This window comes from Zophobas morio, unplaced genomic scaffold, assembly GCF_036711695.1.
Source record: "Zophobas morio isolate AGI-343-1 ecotype UQ-CSIRO unplaced genomic scaffold, CSIRO_AGI_Zmor_V1 ptg000006l, whole genome shotgun sequence".
NCBI lineage: Eukaryota > Metazoa > Arthropoda > Insecta > Coleoptera > Tenebrionidae > Zophobas > Zophobas morio.
Window position 1 is genome coordinate 10936550 of NW_026972111.1, and position 15474 is coordinate 10952023.

Sequence of the window (15474 nt, forward strand, 5' to 3'; positions counted from 1 at the left end):
AAGAACGAGTGCAACAATGTTGGCATAACGGAAGTAATTGTGTAAGAGATTGTCAATCGTGACATGTGATAAATTTAAGTTATGTTTTGGATACCTTTTGCAAATTAAAAATGTCAACAATCTGTCAGTCTTGACAGCTGATAACCGGAAATGTTAGAAAACATCATGATACCAATTTCAACTAAAAATCCAGGACAGACTCAGTCATTTCTGATGACGCGGTACAATTGTGAATTTTGAAAGGCGATTGTACTGGAAGTTTTTACAAAGAACGAGTGACCTTGTAAAACAAGTTTTATTATACAATGTTCTCTATTCAGGAGAATTAACGTCTTTTTTTTTAAATCATAAAAGTAAATTTTACTATTTTGACAACTCTAGTTGGCAGCCATGCATATTAATGTTAAATGTTGGTACATCGAGTTCCAACAAAAATGTCAAATTTGACGTTAAACTAAAAAGAAATAAGATTTGTGTTCTCGTTTTTTTCATTTCATTCTATTACGTGCTTTCAACAGCTGAGCAGGTTTGGATATTAAATCAAGTTTGAGACGAAATATAAGTTTACGTTACATATTTGGTTATCATAGGTAACAAATCTTTCTTGTGTGCAGAAACAATATGAAAATCGTTTCACGGTTTCGAATGCCCATTATCTGTCAAATTTGAATTATGCTGCATTATGAAGGCAGTAATACCAACTCATAAAACAATGCTTTTAAGAGAGTTTATTAAAGCATTGTCTTCAGCTGAAAAGGGTGTTTTATTGTGACTCTAAAAGGACAGAATTACAAAATAGTATATTATCATACTAGTTTGATAAGACATTCTATTGTAGCATTTAAGAATGTAATAATGTAATATCTCCAACACACCTATGGTTATGAAATTTTAAATGTAACTTGTCCACAAATTTCACTACATAACTACCTGAGCATTTTTTTTTAACAATTTATTATCAGTTTCTAACAAAAAAAATCGGCGATATATCTGGTATGATTTCTGTAAGCTGAAAACAGTGTTGAAAACCGTGTTCTGAAATTTCCTTCAATAATTGAGATATTGATTTTTAAATATACGTTGTACAAAAATTTCAGTAAAATTAAAAGAAAAATATGATCACAAACTGTTTTTAATAAAATTGCCCTTGCGTTATATAAAGAAGGCTATGGACAACGTATATTTAAAATAATTTTAAAAGCATAGGTCTGTTAATAACGGAGATATTACATTCTGAAAAGAGACGGAAAATTCCACTCAGAAATCGTAGCGACTGGCCTTAATAAACAAGTCTATTACTATTTTTTCTACTTTGCCCCTTATTTTATTACGATTATTGTTTAGGGTTTTTTCGAAATTCAATCTCAAATATAGTCGTGCATAAAATGACTTCATGTAATATTTGACGTATATGTGACGTTCTTGAAAACATGGTACCAACATTGCAGAACAAACTGTTTCCAAAAGCAGTTTCACAAACGCTTGCATTGTGAAGCTGTTTTAGGTTTCGCAATGAGCTTATTTTGAACACAAAGTAGAAACACATTTTTGTGTCACGAACGTCTACAATCTCTCACTGCTTTTTTTATTTTATTTTTATATTTTTTATTGAGGGTATATATTTTTCTATGACAGTAATAAAAGTGAATTTAGGCTGTGATATTTTGGTTATGGTTGTCTGGAACATTACACAGTTAAATTTGTCGACATAAATATGGTTAATAAAATTTGCTTGTCATTGCAACGTGGTGGAAAATTTGGTTTTCCGGGATTATGAGCGCATTATGCAACGACGAAAATCGATCTCTTCGTCCAATCACTACCAACCTTACAAACAAGAAATGGTTCGGAAACTTTATTAGTGTGATCTTTAAAGCGTCTGCTTCTGTAACACTCGTCTGAATTATTCATTTACAGAAGTAGCGTGTAAATTTTCTGTGTCGTCGCTTTAATTAATTACCAAATGGCGTAGCGAGAAATCCGAACAAAGCATTGAAATAAGCTGCATCTTAAAATCGCAGACACTACGCTAGTCGATTGCGACATTTCTAAATTAAAATCTGAAATTGAATGCTTAGTTTGTAATTTTCCGTTATACCTACTAAATCATTCATTTAGCCTTGTTGACGCAAAACGTTCCACGTTCAGCCTGCAGGGCTTATCCTTATTATACTTGAATATTTCAATTCAGCTGAAATTCGAGCGATTCAGACTTCGCTCTTTCTCTCCGTCATACATTTTAACCAGAATCTGCAATCGATAACCTCCCAACTGTACCCCACTCGAAACCAAAGCGCTTAAGCTTGCTTTTTATCGAACAACGAACCGTCGCAACAAGAATTGGCCCAACTTTGATTTTTAAATTGGTGTATGTAACGGTTTTCATTTAATTTTGGTGATGAGAGCTTCGACTCGCTTGATTCCCCAATTTGGCGTAGCCGACTTAATCCGAATCAATCTGTAGGGGCTGAGGACAATATCGTGGCCCGCAACAACAAGGAGAACGAGAGGCAGAGGACCACGTCGACGACGATAGCCGAAGAAGCGGTCGATCAATTGCAGGCCAGCGAGAAACTCATCGCCGGTAATTCCCCCGCTAATCCAAGCTAACTTCTCTGTTAATCTCCGGTCTCATTTAGAACTGAACGAAACGTGGGAGGAGAAATTGAAACGCACCGAGGCCATAAGAATACAGCGCGAGGCGGTTTTCGCAGAAATGGGGGTGGCCGTAAAGGAGGACGGCAACACCGTGGGGGTGTTCTCTCCCAAGTGTACGCCTCATTTAGTCAACTTGAACGAGGATCCTTTTATGTCCGAATGTCTGATTTATTACACCAAGGACGGGACTACGAGAGTCGGGTCCGCAGAGGCCAACATTCCGCAGGATATTCAACTCGTGGGGTCGCATATCAAATCGGAGCATTGCATTTTTGAGAACAAGGACGGAAAGGTCACGCTCATCCCGTCGACGGGGGCGCTGATTTACGTCAACGGCCGCGAGGTAAGGAGTGGAATTGAAATTAGCCAACCACAAGTCCAATTTAATACTTTGCGGATTTTCACGAGTCTTTTCATTTTCTGGATGTGCTAACCTTGCCCTTTACCCTTTCCGGGCTAGTTGGCCTGCCGGGGTCGGGGTGTGCAAATTCCCCCTAACGACACCAGCAAGTTAACAAATGACTTATCGTAAGCTGGGAGACGTTTCCACTAACTAAGGATATTTAATGCTAACGACTCTATAGTTACAAAAGTGTATATAAACTTTAGCAGGCTTTAGTAACAACAATTAAGTTAAGTCCACGTTCACTTTCCAGACAAGATATGATCATATCGTATAAATACCCCGAATTTAATCCGGGAAACCATGACTTGAAAGTGCGAACATAACAGGCTTCGGCTTCTGCCTGATAATATCAAATAATAATAATAAACTTGGAGGTTGTCAGCTAATTTTTACATAAAGGAGTCGTACACAAAATCTTGTCTTCTAGATCACAGAACCCATCATCCTTAAAACCGGATCCAGAGTGATCCTCGGCAAGAACCACGTGTTCCGTTTTACCCACCCAGACGAAGCCCGAGAAATGCGCGAAAAGAACGCAACTCCAGCGGAAAAGGTGGACTGGAACTTTGCACAGATCGAACTTCTGGAAAAACAAGGCGTTGATCTCAAGGCCGAAATGGAGAAACGACTCCTCACCCTGGAAGAACAGTACCGCAAAGAGAAAGAAACGGCAGATCAACTGTTCGAGGAGCAGAGAAAGGTAATCTTCGAAAAATCGCGAAAATTTAAACCGATGTGTTTGTTTGTAAAGAGTTACGAGGCGCGAATCGACGCTCTCCAGAAGCAGGTTGAAGAACAGAGTATGACAATGTCTATGTACAGTTCCTACACCCCCGAAGACTTCAACAATGAGGACGATATATTCGGTGAGTTTTTGGTGGGTGAGTCCATGCTGTGGCTTAATTTCGATCAAGCGCACGTTTCTTGCTTGCTTTGAAATTGAGACGGGGCGCTTTTGCAGTGAACCCTCTGTTTGACGCAGAGTGCAATTGGACCGAGAAGGAGTACGAGTTAGCGGCCAACGCGTGGAGGAAGTGGAAGCACCACCAGTTCACGTCGCTGCGGGACGACTTGTGGGGCAACGCGATCTTCCTGAAAGAGGCGAACGCCATCTCGGTCGAACTCAAGAAGAAGGTACTTGGCGTCCCGTGCCCTGGAAACCCGCTGATCCTCCGCTTCTTTTTTCGTAGGTGCAGTTCCAGTTCACTCTCCTCACTGACACTCTTTACTCTCCCCTTCCCGCCGACTTGCGTCCCGCCATCGACTACGACCAAGACGACGACGCGCCCGTGCCCAAGACCATCGTGGCGGTCGAGGTCCAAGACACCAAGAACGGCGCCACTCACTACTGGTCTCTGGACAAACTCCGGTGAGTGTAGCATCCGTCATCTAATCACTAATGATTTTGGTGTCACGTTCTGCACTGATCAGTCAAAGGTTGGAGTTGATGCGTCTGGTTTATAACGAGGAGGTGGTCGAATTGCCGAGTCCAGAAGTTACCAGTGAAATGTCAACGACGCCTTTGCTGAGATGTCTGACGCAATGTCCACCGTCACCGTCACGCTTCTCTCTAACCAGTCTGTTACCGTCGAGGTTGGTGCCACTATAATGCCGCCTCTGTTTGGTTTCGCTGATGCACCCCCGAACACACACACCTTTTTTATTATGTATACTTTATATGTTGTGTTTATGTGTCTCTTTCGCTTCTTAAAGTGGCGCTTCGTCTTTTGTTTTTTAAGTATTACTCTTCCAGGGCTTTGTTTTACTTCTGATGGTGGCACCAACCTTTATGTTTTTCTTTCTTTTACGTTGTAACACTGTTTGAGAAATGTTTTGCGGGGAGGGCTGAACGCCATTGATGTATTGCAAATATTTAGACTCTTTCTAGCTCTTGTCGTATTAATACATCACTGACGAAGACTTTACTCAGCCACACTGATCTTAACCGTCCTGTTCTTCCACTTGCAGACAGAGATTAGAACTGATGCGTGAAATGTACCACAACGAGGCCGAAATGTCTCCCACATCTCCAGATTACAACGTAGAATCGCTCACTGGAGGAGATCCATTTTACGATAGGTTCCCTTGGTTCAGGATGGTTGGTCGCGGTTTCGTCTACTTGAGCAACCTCCTCTACCCAGTCACTCTTATTCATAAAGTAGCTATCGTTAGCGAGAAGGGAGACGTGAGGGGTTATTTAAGAGTAGCAGTGCAAGCCGTCATGGACGAAGACAATTCCGATCAAGTTGGTGTCCGACAGAGCGCGCGGATAGCTTTTGAAACGCCTAAAGGTAAGAGAACAAACAGCAAGCGACGAAAACATTTTTCATCCTAGAATAAAAAGTGGCAGCTTAGCTCACCCGTTCCCTGTCATTCTAGTTGTATGTAAGTACATACATGTTTGGCGCTTATGAGTGGACGAATATTTGGGTACCCCGGGTATTTCGGACCTAATTATAGTCACTCAAAAGCATTGGTTACTTTGTTTAGGTTAGAGTTTAACCCTGTCAATTATTTCCAGCTGTAATTGACCATAAAAATATACACAATATGGACGAACGTATTATCGAAGGTCAGAACGGTATTGATCCGATTAAGCTCGATGAACTTATTGAGTGTGATGCAGATTCGGGTCGCGGCGATAGTTCAGTCGCTTCTGATTTGAAAGAAGACGAAATTCCAGATCACTTAGCAATAGGAAAAGAATTCACTTTCAGAGTGACCGTACTCCAAGCGGTTGGAATTTCCACAGAGTACGCCGACATATTTTGCCAATTCAAGTAATTTACGGTCATAATAGTGTCGCTTTAGTCTAAAAGACGCTCTTCTTCAGCTTCTTGCACCGACACGATGAGGCCTTCTCGACAGAACCCGTCAAGAATTCCGGAAAAGGCACCCCCCTCGGCTTCTATCATGTACAAAACGTACGTACTCGATTTCGTTGCGCTTCCGCTTCATCCCCGTTTCTTTACACAGATAACTGTAACTACTACAAAATCGTTCATCGACTACATCAAAACCCAGCCCATCGTCTTCGAGGTGTTCGGTCACTACCAGCAACATCCTCTCCACAAAGACGCCAAACTGGAGGGCAACGTCCGACAACCCCCTCGCCGAATGCTGCCGCCCTCGATCCCTATCTCTCAGCCAGTCAGGTCGAGCAAATTCGGCGCTCTTCCCTCCCCTTGCACCGCGCACATTCATGCCAAAGTCGACGTTCTGGTGTGGTTCGAAATTTGCGAGCTGGCACCTAGCGGAGAATATGTTCCTGTGGTGGTTGAGCACAGCGACGATTTACCGTGCAGAGGATTGTTCCTGCTGCATCAAGGGATTCAGAGGAGGATTAGGATCACGATAGTACATGATCAAGCCGCCGAAATTAAATGGAGGGATGTCAGAGAACTGGTGGTCGGAAGGATTAGGAACAGTCCGGAGTCGGATGAAGATGAGGATAACGATAATTCAGTTTTGTCTTTGGGACTGTTCCCTGGAGAATATTTGGAGGTGCCTGGAGATGATAGAGTTATGTTCCGCTTTGAAGCTGCCTGGGATAGCTCCCTGCATAATTCGCCGCTGTTAAATAGGGTCACGTCGTGCGGAGAGCAAATTTTCATGACCATTTCTGCATATCTCGAGGTATGTATTATATCATTGACACTGTTATGGCGTAAACCCAAATGCTGGACGTGTACTTTCTTGCAGTTGGAGAACTGTGGCCGCCCTGCTATTATAACGAAGGATTTAAGTATGGTAATCTACGGTAGGGATGCTAGGACTGGACCAAGGTCGCTTAAACACCTCTTCTCTGGAAACTATCGTAACGCCGAAGCTAACCGATTGTCAGGAGTGTACGAGTTGCTGCTGCGGAGAGCGAGCGAAGCAGGTAGTCCAGGTAGAATCCCTAGCTTAGTTTCCTCTCCTAAAACCTGATGGTTTTTGATTGGTTGATTTGTTGGCCCCGCCCTTGTACACGACTAGATTGTGACGTTTCAATTTTGTTGTGCATGATTGTCACGTCTATTTAGATGTTTTAGTACACCATGTAGAGTGTAGACATTGTTTATATCTGCGACGAATTTAAGTGGACTCTATTTGGCATTTTGATTGGCGTATTTAAAAATATATAACTGTACCGGGTGTCTGGAAAATAGCGGACTAACTCTCCGTTACGCTGTTAACGATCAACTGTTGTGTTGTTTTTGTAATAGAATTTGATAAAATTCCATTTGACAATAATGTTTGCCTGATATAAAGTGAAGGTACAAATTCATCGTGTAAGCAGTTAAAAATGTTTGGCGTATCAAAATTTGTTCAAAGTTTTAAAAACCCAACGTTTAAAATGTTCGCAGTTAATTTTAGGTCCCTGGTGTTTTTTTTTTTTTGTATAAATTTAAAGGAATCTGGTGTTTTGTTGCTGGATGAACTTGAAAACATTTTTACGAATTTGAAAAAGTCTTGAATGCCGCAATATTTTTTTACTTCCCGAGCGTAAGCAAAGGAAGTATTGTAATCGAGTCCGTCGGCCGACTCTCTACTTTTACGTTTTCTCGATCTTTCATGACCCCTAGAAGACGAAGAAATAGGTGTCCCATTTCCGTCTGTCTGTCCGTCTGTCCGTCTGTCCGTCCGTCCGTCTGTCTGTCCGTCTGCCGTCCCGGATTTTTATTAGACAGAGAATCTCCGAAAGTACTCGACCGATTGTTGTGAAATTTTGTACTTATATTAAGAATATCATGTAGATGGTAAAACGCTAACCAAAATTTGTCTAATCATCCCCACCACTAATGTGATGACGTCACTTCAAAATTGTACATAGTAAATAGGTTTTAAATTGTATAAAATAATATAGTCGTGAACATGTAGTTTACGACTCCGAATTGAGTTTTTACCCGAAACGTCCAGATTGGAAAAAAAATCAAAATTATAAAACAACATTTTGCAATTTAATTTTGAATCTGCTAATCCGAATGTTTTGAAATGTTGCAGATGTTTTAAGGCTATAAAGAGCATCATAAATCTTTACTCAAAATATATTTGGTTATACCCTCCAAAAACTTGGTGACGTCAGCTCAAAAGTTTGCCAAATAAATCCTATGTAAAATGTACAAAATGTACATGATGAGTCTGTGCTTGTGGTATATCCCTTCATTCATATTTTTTGGATTTGCATATACAGGGTGACTCAAAAAAATTAATGAATGCCTACATTTATTTTACTGATTTACTCAGGAATTACAAAACCGAATGCTTTGAAATCTTGAAGGTGTTTTAAAGTTATCATAAGCATGGTAAGTTTTTGATCAAAATGTATTTGCTCATCCCCCCTAAAAAATTTATGACGTCACCACAAAATTTTGCCGAATAAATCTTATCTAAAATGTACAAAATATGGTGAGTCTCTTCTTGTCATTTATCATTCCATTCAAATTTTTTCGATTTCTATATACAGGGTGACTCAAAAAAATTAATAAATGCGTGAATTTATTTTATTGAGTTAATCAGGAACTACAAAACCGAATGCTTTGAAATCTTGCAGATGTTTTAAGGTTATAAAGAGCATAATAAATGTTTAGTCAAAATATTTTTGCTTATCCCCTTCAAAAAATTGATGACGTCAGCTCGAAAGTTTGCCGAATAAATCCTATCTAAACTGTACAAAATATGATGAGTCTGTACTTGTAATTTATCACTCCATTCATATTTTTTGGATTTGCATATACAGGGTGACTCAAAAAAATTAATAATTGCCTAAATTTATTTTACTGATTTACTCAGGAATTACAAAACCGAATGCTTTGAAATCTTGCAGGTGTTTTAAAGTTATCATAAGCATGGTAAGTTTTTGATCAAAATGTATTGGCTCATCCCCCCTAAAAAAATTATGACGTCACCACAAAATTTTGCTAAATAAATCCTATCTAAAATGTACAAAATATGATGAGTCTTATCTTGTGATTTATCATTCCATTCATAGTTTTTGGATGTGCATATACAGTTGACCCAAAAAAAATTAATGAATGGGTAAATGTATTTTATTGATTTAATCAGGAACTCCAGAACCGAATGTTTTGAAATCTTACAGATGTTTTAAGGTTATAAAGAGCATAATAAATTTTCATTCAAAATATATTTGGTTATCTTCTACAAAAAACTGATGACGTCAGCTCAAAAGTTTGCCGAATAAAGCCTATCTAGAATATACAAAATATGATGAGTATGTACTTTTACGTAATTTATCATTCTATTCATATTTTTTGAATTTGCATATACCGGGTGACTCAAAAAAAAAATGAAATCTACTGCGAAAAAAAAACATAACAGACATGCAGTCGTCACGTTTCCGACAGCGAGAGAAGTACTGTCTAAACTCTTTAGACCAATTTTTTTTAATTGAGAAGACCCTTGGGTACCCATGGGGTATTATTTTGGGAGCCCATCAAGATTTTTTTTGTAAATTATTTAAAATAATTTTGGAGGACTTTGGCGTTCTATTTTTGGAAAATTCTGACCTGACCTGTTTTTACGTTAATTTTGGGACCCGTTTTTTTTTTTGAAAAATTTAAAACAATCTTATGGTTCTAGGTATTCCTGTTCGGAAAGAATTCCTTTTCACTTCTAAACATGTGATATTTTGTAACTTCTTGATTTTTGGCGTTTAAAAAAATAGCTTGATTTAGAACCTGGAAATTATTTTTCTTTAGAATTTTCAAATTTTCCACATTTGCTGCACATCTAATTTGCCGACTTCCCTTACCTACGTTATTCTGTCGGCTAGAGTTCTGCATTGTTTCTTGGAAGTTTTTCATGGTTTTGAAAGGGAAAGGATTAAACTGTGTCTCTAGAGATTTTGTAAATATTTAATTAGAGGGTATCTATCTCATTTGCAAAAATCACTCTTATCTTAGTAGGTACTAGCCCCGCCCACCCACCCTCTCTTTTCTTAGAGGGTATGTCATTTGCCAAAATCGATCTTATTTTAGCAGGTACTAACCCCACCTACCCGCCATCTATTTTCTTAGAGGGAACTCATTTGCCAAAATCAGTCTTATCTTAGCAGGTACTAGCCCCGCCCACCTATCTTCTCTTTTCTTAGGGGGTAGCTAAAAAAGAAATCAGAAAGTTTAGAAGCGTGCAGTGTTGTCAATTTTACTTTCATACAATTACGTTTTTTTCGTAATCTACATCATAAGAATTTTTTTTATTATTTTTTGGGGACTCCCGAAACCATAACGTACTGAAAAGTCAATCCGCAAATTTCCAGACACCCGGTACAACATGAATATGGACTGTTATTTCACTTAATATCTACCATAATTGTATAATCGACAAGTTCTTGTGATTTGGTGGTCCGTTGGTTTATCCATTTTTTTCCTATTATTTACATATGATCGGCACGGCATAACGAGGGCAGAATAATGTGAACGAGCAAAATTAATAAAATCATTGATGACTTACACTGCAAGGCGATTGAGTGGGCTCTTGGGGAAAGTACTTGGGGTTACTTCAGTTTTGGTCCCGCGGACGGAAGTTAGGTGATGCGACCAAACTGGACTGTTTATAGAGCTTCAGATCCGACATCCTTGAATGCTAGCATTGCCCCTGGCCCCAGGTCTTCTTAGAATGTAATTGCCATTGAATGATCTGACTGATTTTAATAACATTTTTCCTTTTATTACAAGATTCATGTGGCACTTAATTTCACGTTCCGAAAACCCATCGCTTTCGGAAATCACATATCATCAGTTTAAAGCTTAAAGGTCACTCACCACCGCGAACGAATCTACTACGACCCAGTCGTTAAAAATATCGTTCATTTCGTTCTTTGTCATTCATGGAAATATTGATGAATCATTCGGTCTTTCGGTCAACATTTTAGCTCCCCTATATATATATGTTTCTAGTGAATTTTTCCATATCATTTTTTTGATGACGTCATCAAAACTTTAGTAATGACTCGTATATCAATTTGAATGGGTGCAGTGCAACACCATTTGATTTTTTTTTGCATCACTTTATATTAGCAATTCTAAAAATGTTGGGAATGATTTCCACCATCTACACGATACAGTTATCAGTGAAGAAACTCGGGGTTTGTGATCGGAGGCAGCTCTAGAACCGGCTACTGTCACTGGTGACACGCTTGGTCGATTTAGCCAAAAATGGGATGCATTTCACGCCACAGGGTTGACGCCTTCGACGGGAGCAGTTGCTCGGGCGCCAGTTTTCTCATTATCTAAGAAATACCCAGGTCTGGTACACGGTTAAACGTAAAATATCACCGGGGCTTCTTTTCAAAAATTTGACTCATTACAAGTTATATTGGTTATTTCTTAGTACCCAACCCAAAACACATTCAGATTGACGCTCCACCATGCCGCCCTCTGTCTAACTACCAACCCTCTAACTAAAATCCCTAGCGCTACTAATTGTTCAACTATCCAGCAAGCGTTACCGTCCACCTGGTTGCCTATGTTTAATGATTTTTTGATGAATGTTTTTCTTTCTCAAATTCAAATTAATCAAATGTGATTTCGCGCCGCTGTTAATTAATTTCAGCGCGAAAATTTGGATTTAAATTCGGTCACCACAATATAATAAATCATATGATTATACACTAGCTTACCATATAATCACTGGTATATCCCACAAACATGAATTTAACTCAAAATGGCCTTGAATTTGATTGTATCACGCTTGTTCGAGAGACATAACGAGACTATTTTTATGTTTTCTCGGCGTTTCATGATCCCTACAGTAAGTAATCTTCTGTTTCCGTCTGTCTGCCGTCCCGGATTTTTATTATACAGATAATTTCCGAAAGTACTGGGCCGATTGTTGTCAAATTTTGTATTTATATTAGGAATATCATGTAGACAGTAAAACGCTAACCAAAATTTGTCTAATTATTTCCACCAATAATGTGATGACGTCACGTCAAAATTGTACTTAGTAAATGGGTTTTAAATTGTATGAAATAACATAGTCCTACACATGTAGTTTATGACTCCGTATTGAGTTTTTACCCGACATGGTACAAATAAACATGTAAAGACGAATTAGGATCTTAGTTACAGAAAATTTATGAGGAACTGCAACGAACTCCACAAATTGAAGAAAAATTTCCGCGAATAACTTTAACATAAAAGATAAAAATACTGCCAGTCAAGATGTCCACTTTACAAAATCCATCTAAACGTCACACTGACGCCATTTTTTAACTGTTAACAGGTGTTCAGCGTCGTCAGCGCCGCGTCCTTGACACCAGCTCCACCTACGTCCGAGGCGAAGAAAACCTCCACGGCTGGCGTCCACGTGGCGATTCCCTAATCTTCGACCACCAATGGGAGTTAGAAAAACTTACCCGTCTTGAGGAAGTAGAGCGCGTGCGACACACCCTCCTTTTACGTGAACGTTTGGGTCTCGACAGGTCTACCAACCACAACAAATATCATTTGGAATACACCAAGAGCGAGAAAGAAGTGTGCAACATGGTGGCCAAGAACAATAACCTCAACAGCGCTGTCCCCAGTATTGATTACTACGAGTATACCGACAGAGAGAAGCAGTTGTTGATCAAATGTATCAGGTTGATTCAGGGCAAAGGACGCGAGAGTGCGTCATTAAAGGACAACGAAGTTGCTAGTCCTTCTGAGGAAATGACAGAGATGAGTACTAGCATGTTATCGAGTATGGTGTCCAATGGTTCGATAGAGCTATGTTCACCCGAAAGGGCCGCGCTTCCGGGAGAGTGCGCTGCGTTCCCTCCAGTTCCAGTGTCGCCTCCTGCCGGACCGAGGGATCCCGAGTTGGTGCTGTACGTTCCTGATATGGAAGAGATAAGGATTTCGCCAGTGGTCGCGAGGAAAGGGTATTTGAATGTGTTGGAGCATAAGACGCATGGCTGGAAGAAGCGATGGGTGGTGAGTATTCTTGATATTTCTGTCGTGTACCAAGTCATCCTTGGAAGAGATTTAGCATACTGTTTGTTACAGGCCGTCCGCCGACCTTACGTTTTCATCTTCCGGGACGAGAAGGACCCCGTCGAGAGGGCTCTGATCAATTTGGCTACCGCTCAAGTGGAATATTCCGAGGCCCAGCAGGCCATGGTCCGTCTGCCCAACACTTTCAGCGTGGTGAGCAAACATCGCGGTTATCTCCTCCAGACGCTCCACGAGAAAGAAGTGCACGATTGGCTGTACGCCATCAACCCGCTCTTGGCGGGGCAGATCAGATCAAAATCGGCCCGACGCAACCCGCAAAATCGCCAAGAAAATTCAGAAGCTCTGGGGAGTGTCGCATGCAAATGAGATTTAATCGTTATGGAATCCGTTTTGGTTTACTAAAGCTTATTAGTTTAAGAGGAGTTTTGTTTTATCACTTTTCCGTAAATTTCGAGGTTGTGATTGAAAAATTATCATGGTTAGGGTTCCATAATGTGGTCTTTTGTTTCCTCTAGTCAAATGTTGCGGCACTCCTGGTTTCGTTACTAAACTAGTCGAGGAATTGTGTATTTATAAGAGTTTTGAGGAGAATTTTTGATGATTCGATTGTGTGCAATAAGAGAGTTGTATATTGAATATGTTTATTAACGAATCTCAAGACGTTTCGAATGCTTATTTCTGTTCGATGATCTCAATGTTTTTAAGAAGATGTTAAAATAGTATTAAAAATGCTTCTTATAGTATATTACAATATTTAATACATGTACCAATCTAATTAAACTCTATCGACATATTCTACCGTTTTTAATGTTAAGGCCTCGGGTTTTACTTTAAAACTTGCAACTTACCAAGAAATGAATGTAAAAATGTCACTATAATTTCCGTTTCGTTTTCGGGCACAGTAAGTGTATAATGTACAGGGTGTTTATTGTTCATTCGATGCAAATCGATGGGAGATCAATGAAGAGCTCACTTTATGATTATTTTTTGATACTTCCACTTCAACCCTGTTGTTATTTTTGTACTTAACTAGATTTACACGAATTGTTTTTATTGTATATACCAAAATGATTAGCACAATAGACGTTACGTTCACGCTGAAACCGCTATTGTTTCGAACAAAGCTGGCATGTGTAAGCCCAGCCTTACATCCATGACCATGTCTTGACTGATTTTTATTGGAAGTTTTATTTCATCTTGAAGTCTTTAGACGAATCTTTGTTGTAGGTGCTTGTTAACTCATCATAACTTTATTTTTATAGTTAGTTCCCCTATAGACACAGTGCTACGCTTATCTAAGCTATAAATGTATAAAAAGAAGTACTATTAACAAATTAGTAGGTACAATGTAGGAAAATTTATATTGTTTTCTTTTTGTTACGTTTCTGATGCTGCCCTTCGGGGTTATTTATATTATTATTATTGAATGATTATTATTATTGTATAATTGTGTAAGCATTATATGAAATAAACGACAATGTAAAAAGAAATGAGAGTCCATTTTATTTCACTGTCTAACACTTACTTGTTTACATTGTTTAAATATTTACCGAAAGAGCTACAGTTAATATTTTGTGGTTACCCGCATATAAAAAAAAAGGATACAATTTATTTAAAATGACTTCACAGTTGTTTAAATCTCCTATTAAAAAGCGTGTTTAGTGACCATGAACCTGAACCGTTGAATAAAATAGGAACCAATATGTGATGTCATCAATGCAGTTTGTGTACGATCATCCACGACATAAGAAACAATGTAGATAACTCAAGACGAATTCCCCTAACATATATTATGCTATTGTGGTCATGGCCTAATGCGCTGTAGCCCCGTCTTGTCATGAAGTTGTGGTATAAAATCCATCGTTGACTAATTGCAGCCCAAGCATCAATTTTTTGGGTATGAACGGGAGTCTCAACAAAAAAATGTGATTTTCGGTGCTCTAAATTTTCATATTTTAAGAATTAATGTAGCTACCCAAATAAAACTAGGCTCCGTCTGTAAAAAAAGTGGACATAGTCGACGGATGTTGTTGGAAAACTCAAAATTCTTCAGGGAATTCATCCCACGCATTTACTCTACGACTTAATCATAAACGCTTTTTGCTTCAATGGAATCCATTTTTGGGTGAATACGCAAATAAAATTTTGAAATATAAAGATTGTTTCTTCAGGAAGCAACAACAAGCAAGAAAACACGGAAAATAAGGTCAGTGGGGACGTTTCAGTTATCATTTGTTAGTATCATAGCGCGACGTAAAATTTAAATAAAAATTAAAAATTAGTTTAGGTATATATGAATTTTTATTTCTGCCTTTTTGGGTAACTATTTCAAATATCGGGTTTACAAAATTAACGGAAATTAAAATTGATTTTGTAAACATTTTTCTATGACGTAATTTTAGACACGGCATTAAACATAACATTTCAGAGAACACATAGGGTTTCAATTCTAAGGATGATTTGATTAAA

At 38.9% G+C, this 15474-nt stretch overlaps 1 protein-coding gene across 8 annotated transcripts in view; it reads left to right on the top strand.

Moving 5' to 3' along the window:
- Nucleotides 1–14495, top strand: part of Unc-104 (uncoordinated-104) — a 44449-nt gene extending 29954 nt beyond the window's left edge. For 3 of the 8 annotated variants that reach the window (XM_064048376.1, XM_064048375.1, XM_064048379.1), the window contains 14 exons: nucleotides 2465–2584; nucleotides 2640–3001; nucleotides 3492–3764; nucleotides 3816–3930; nucleotides 4026–4198; nucleotides 4255–4433; nucleotides 4496–4657; nucleotides 5033–5355; nucleotides 5586–5844; nucleotides 5898–5988; nucleotides 6041–6700; nucleotides 6767–6956; nucleotides 12293–12984; nucleotides 13057–14495. In XM_064048376.1, coding sequence (XP_063904446.1) covers nucleotides 2465–2584; nucleotides 2640–3001; nucleotides 3492–3764; nucleotides 3816–3930; nucleotides 4026–4198; nucleotides 4255–4433; nucleotides 4496–4657; nucleotides 5033–5355; nucleotides 5586–5844; nucleotides 5898–5988; nucleotides 6041–6700; nucleotides 6767–6956; nucleotides 12293–12984; nucleotides 13057–13371 — 3914 coding nt within the window. In that variant the 3' untranslated portion in view covers nucleotides 13372–14495. The remainder of the gene's footprint in view (nucleotides 1–2464; nucleotides 2585–2639; nucleotides 3002–3491; nucleotides 3765–3815; nucleotides 3931–4025; nucleotides 4199–4254; nucleotides 4434–4495; nucleotides 4658–5032; nucleotides 5356–5585; nucleotides 5845–5897; nucleotides 5989–6040; nucleotides 6701–6766; nucleotides 6957–12292; nucleotides 12985–13056) is intronic. The other 5 variants (XM_064048380.1, XM_064048377.1, XM_064048378.1 and 2 more) reach the window with 5 other exon arrangements.
- Nucleotides 14496–15474: the final 979 nt, after the last annotated feature.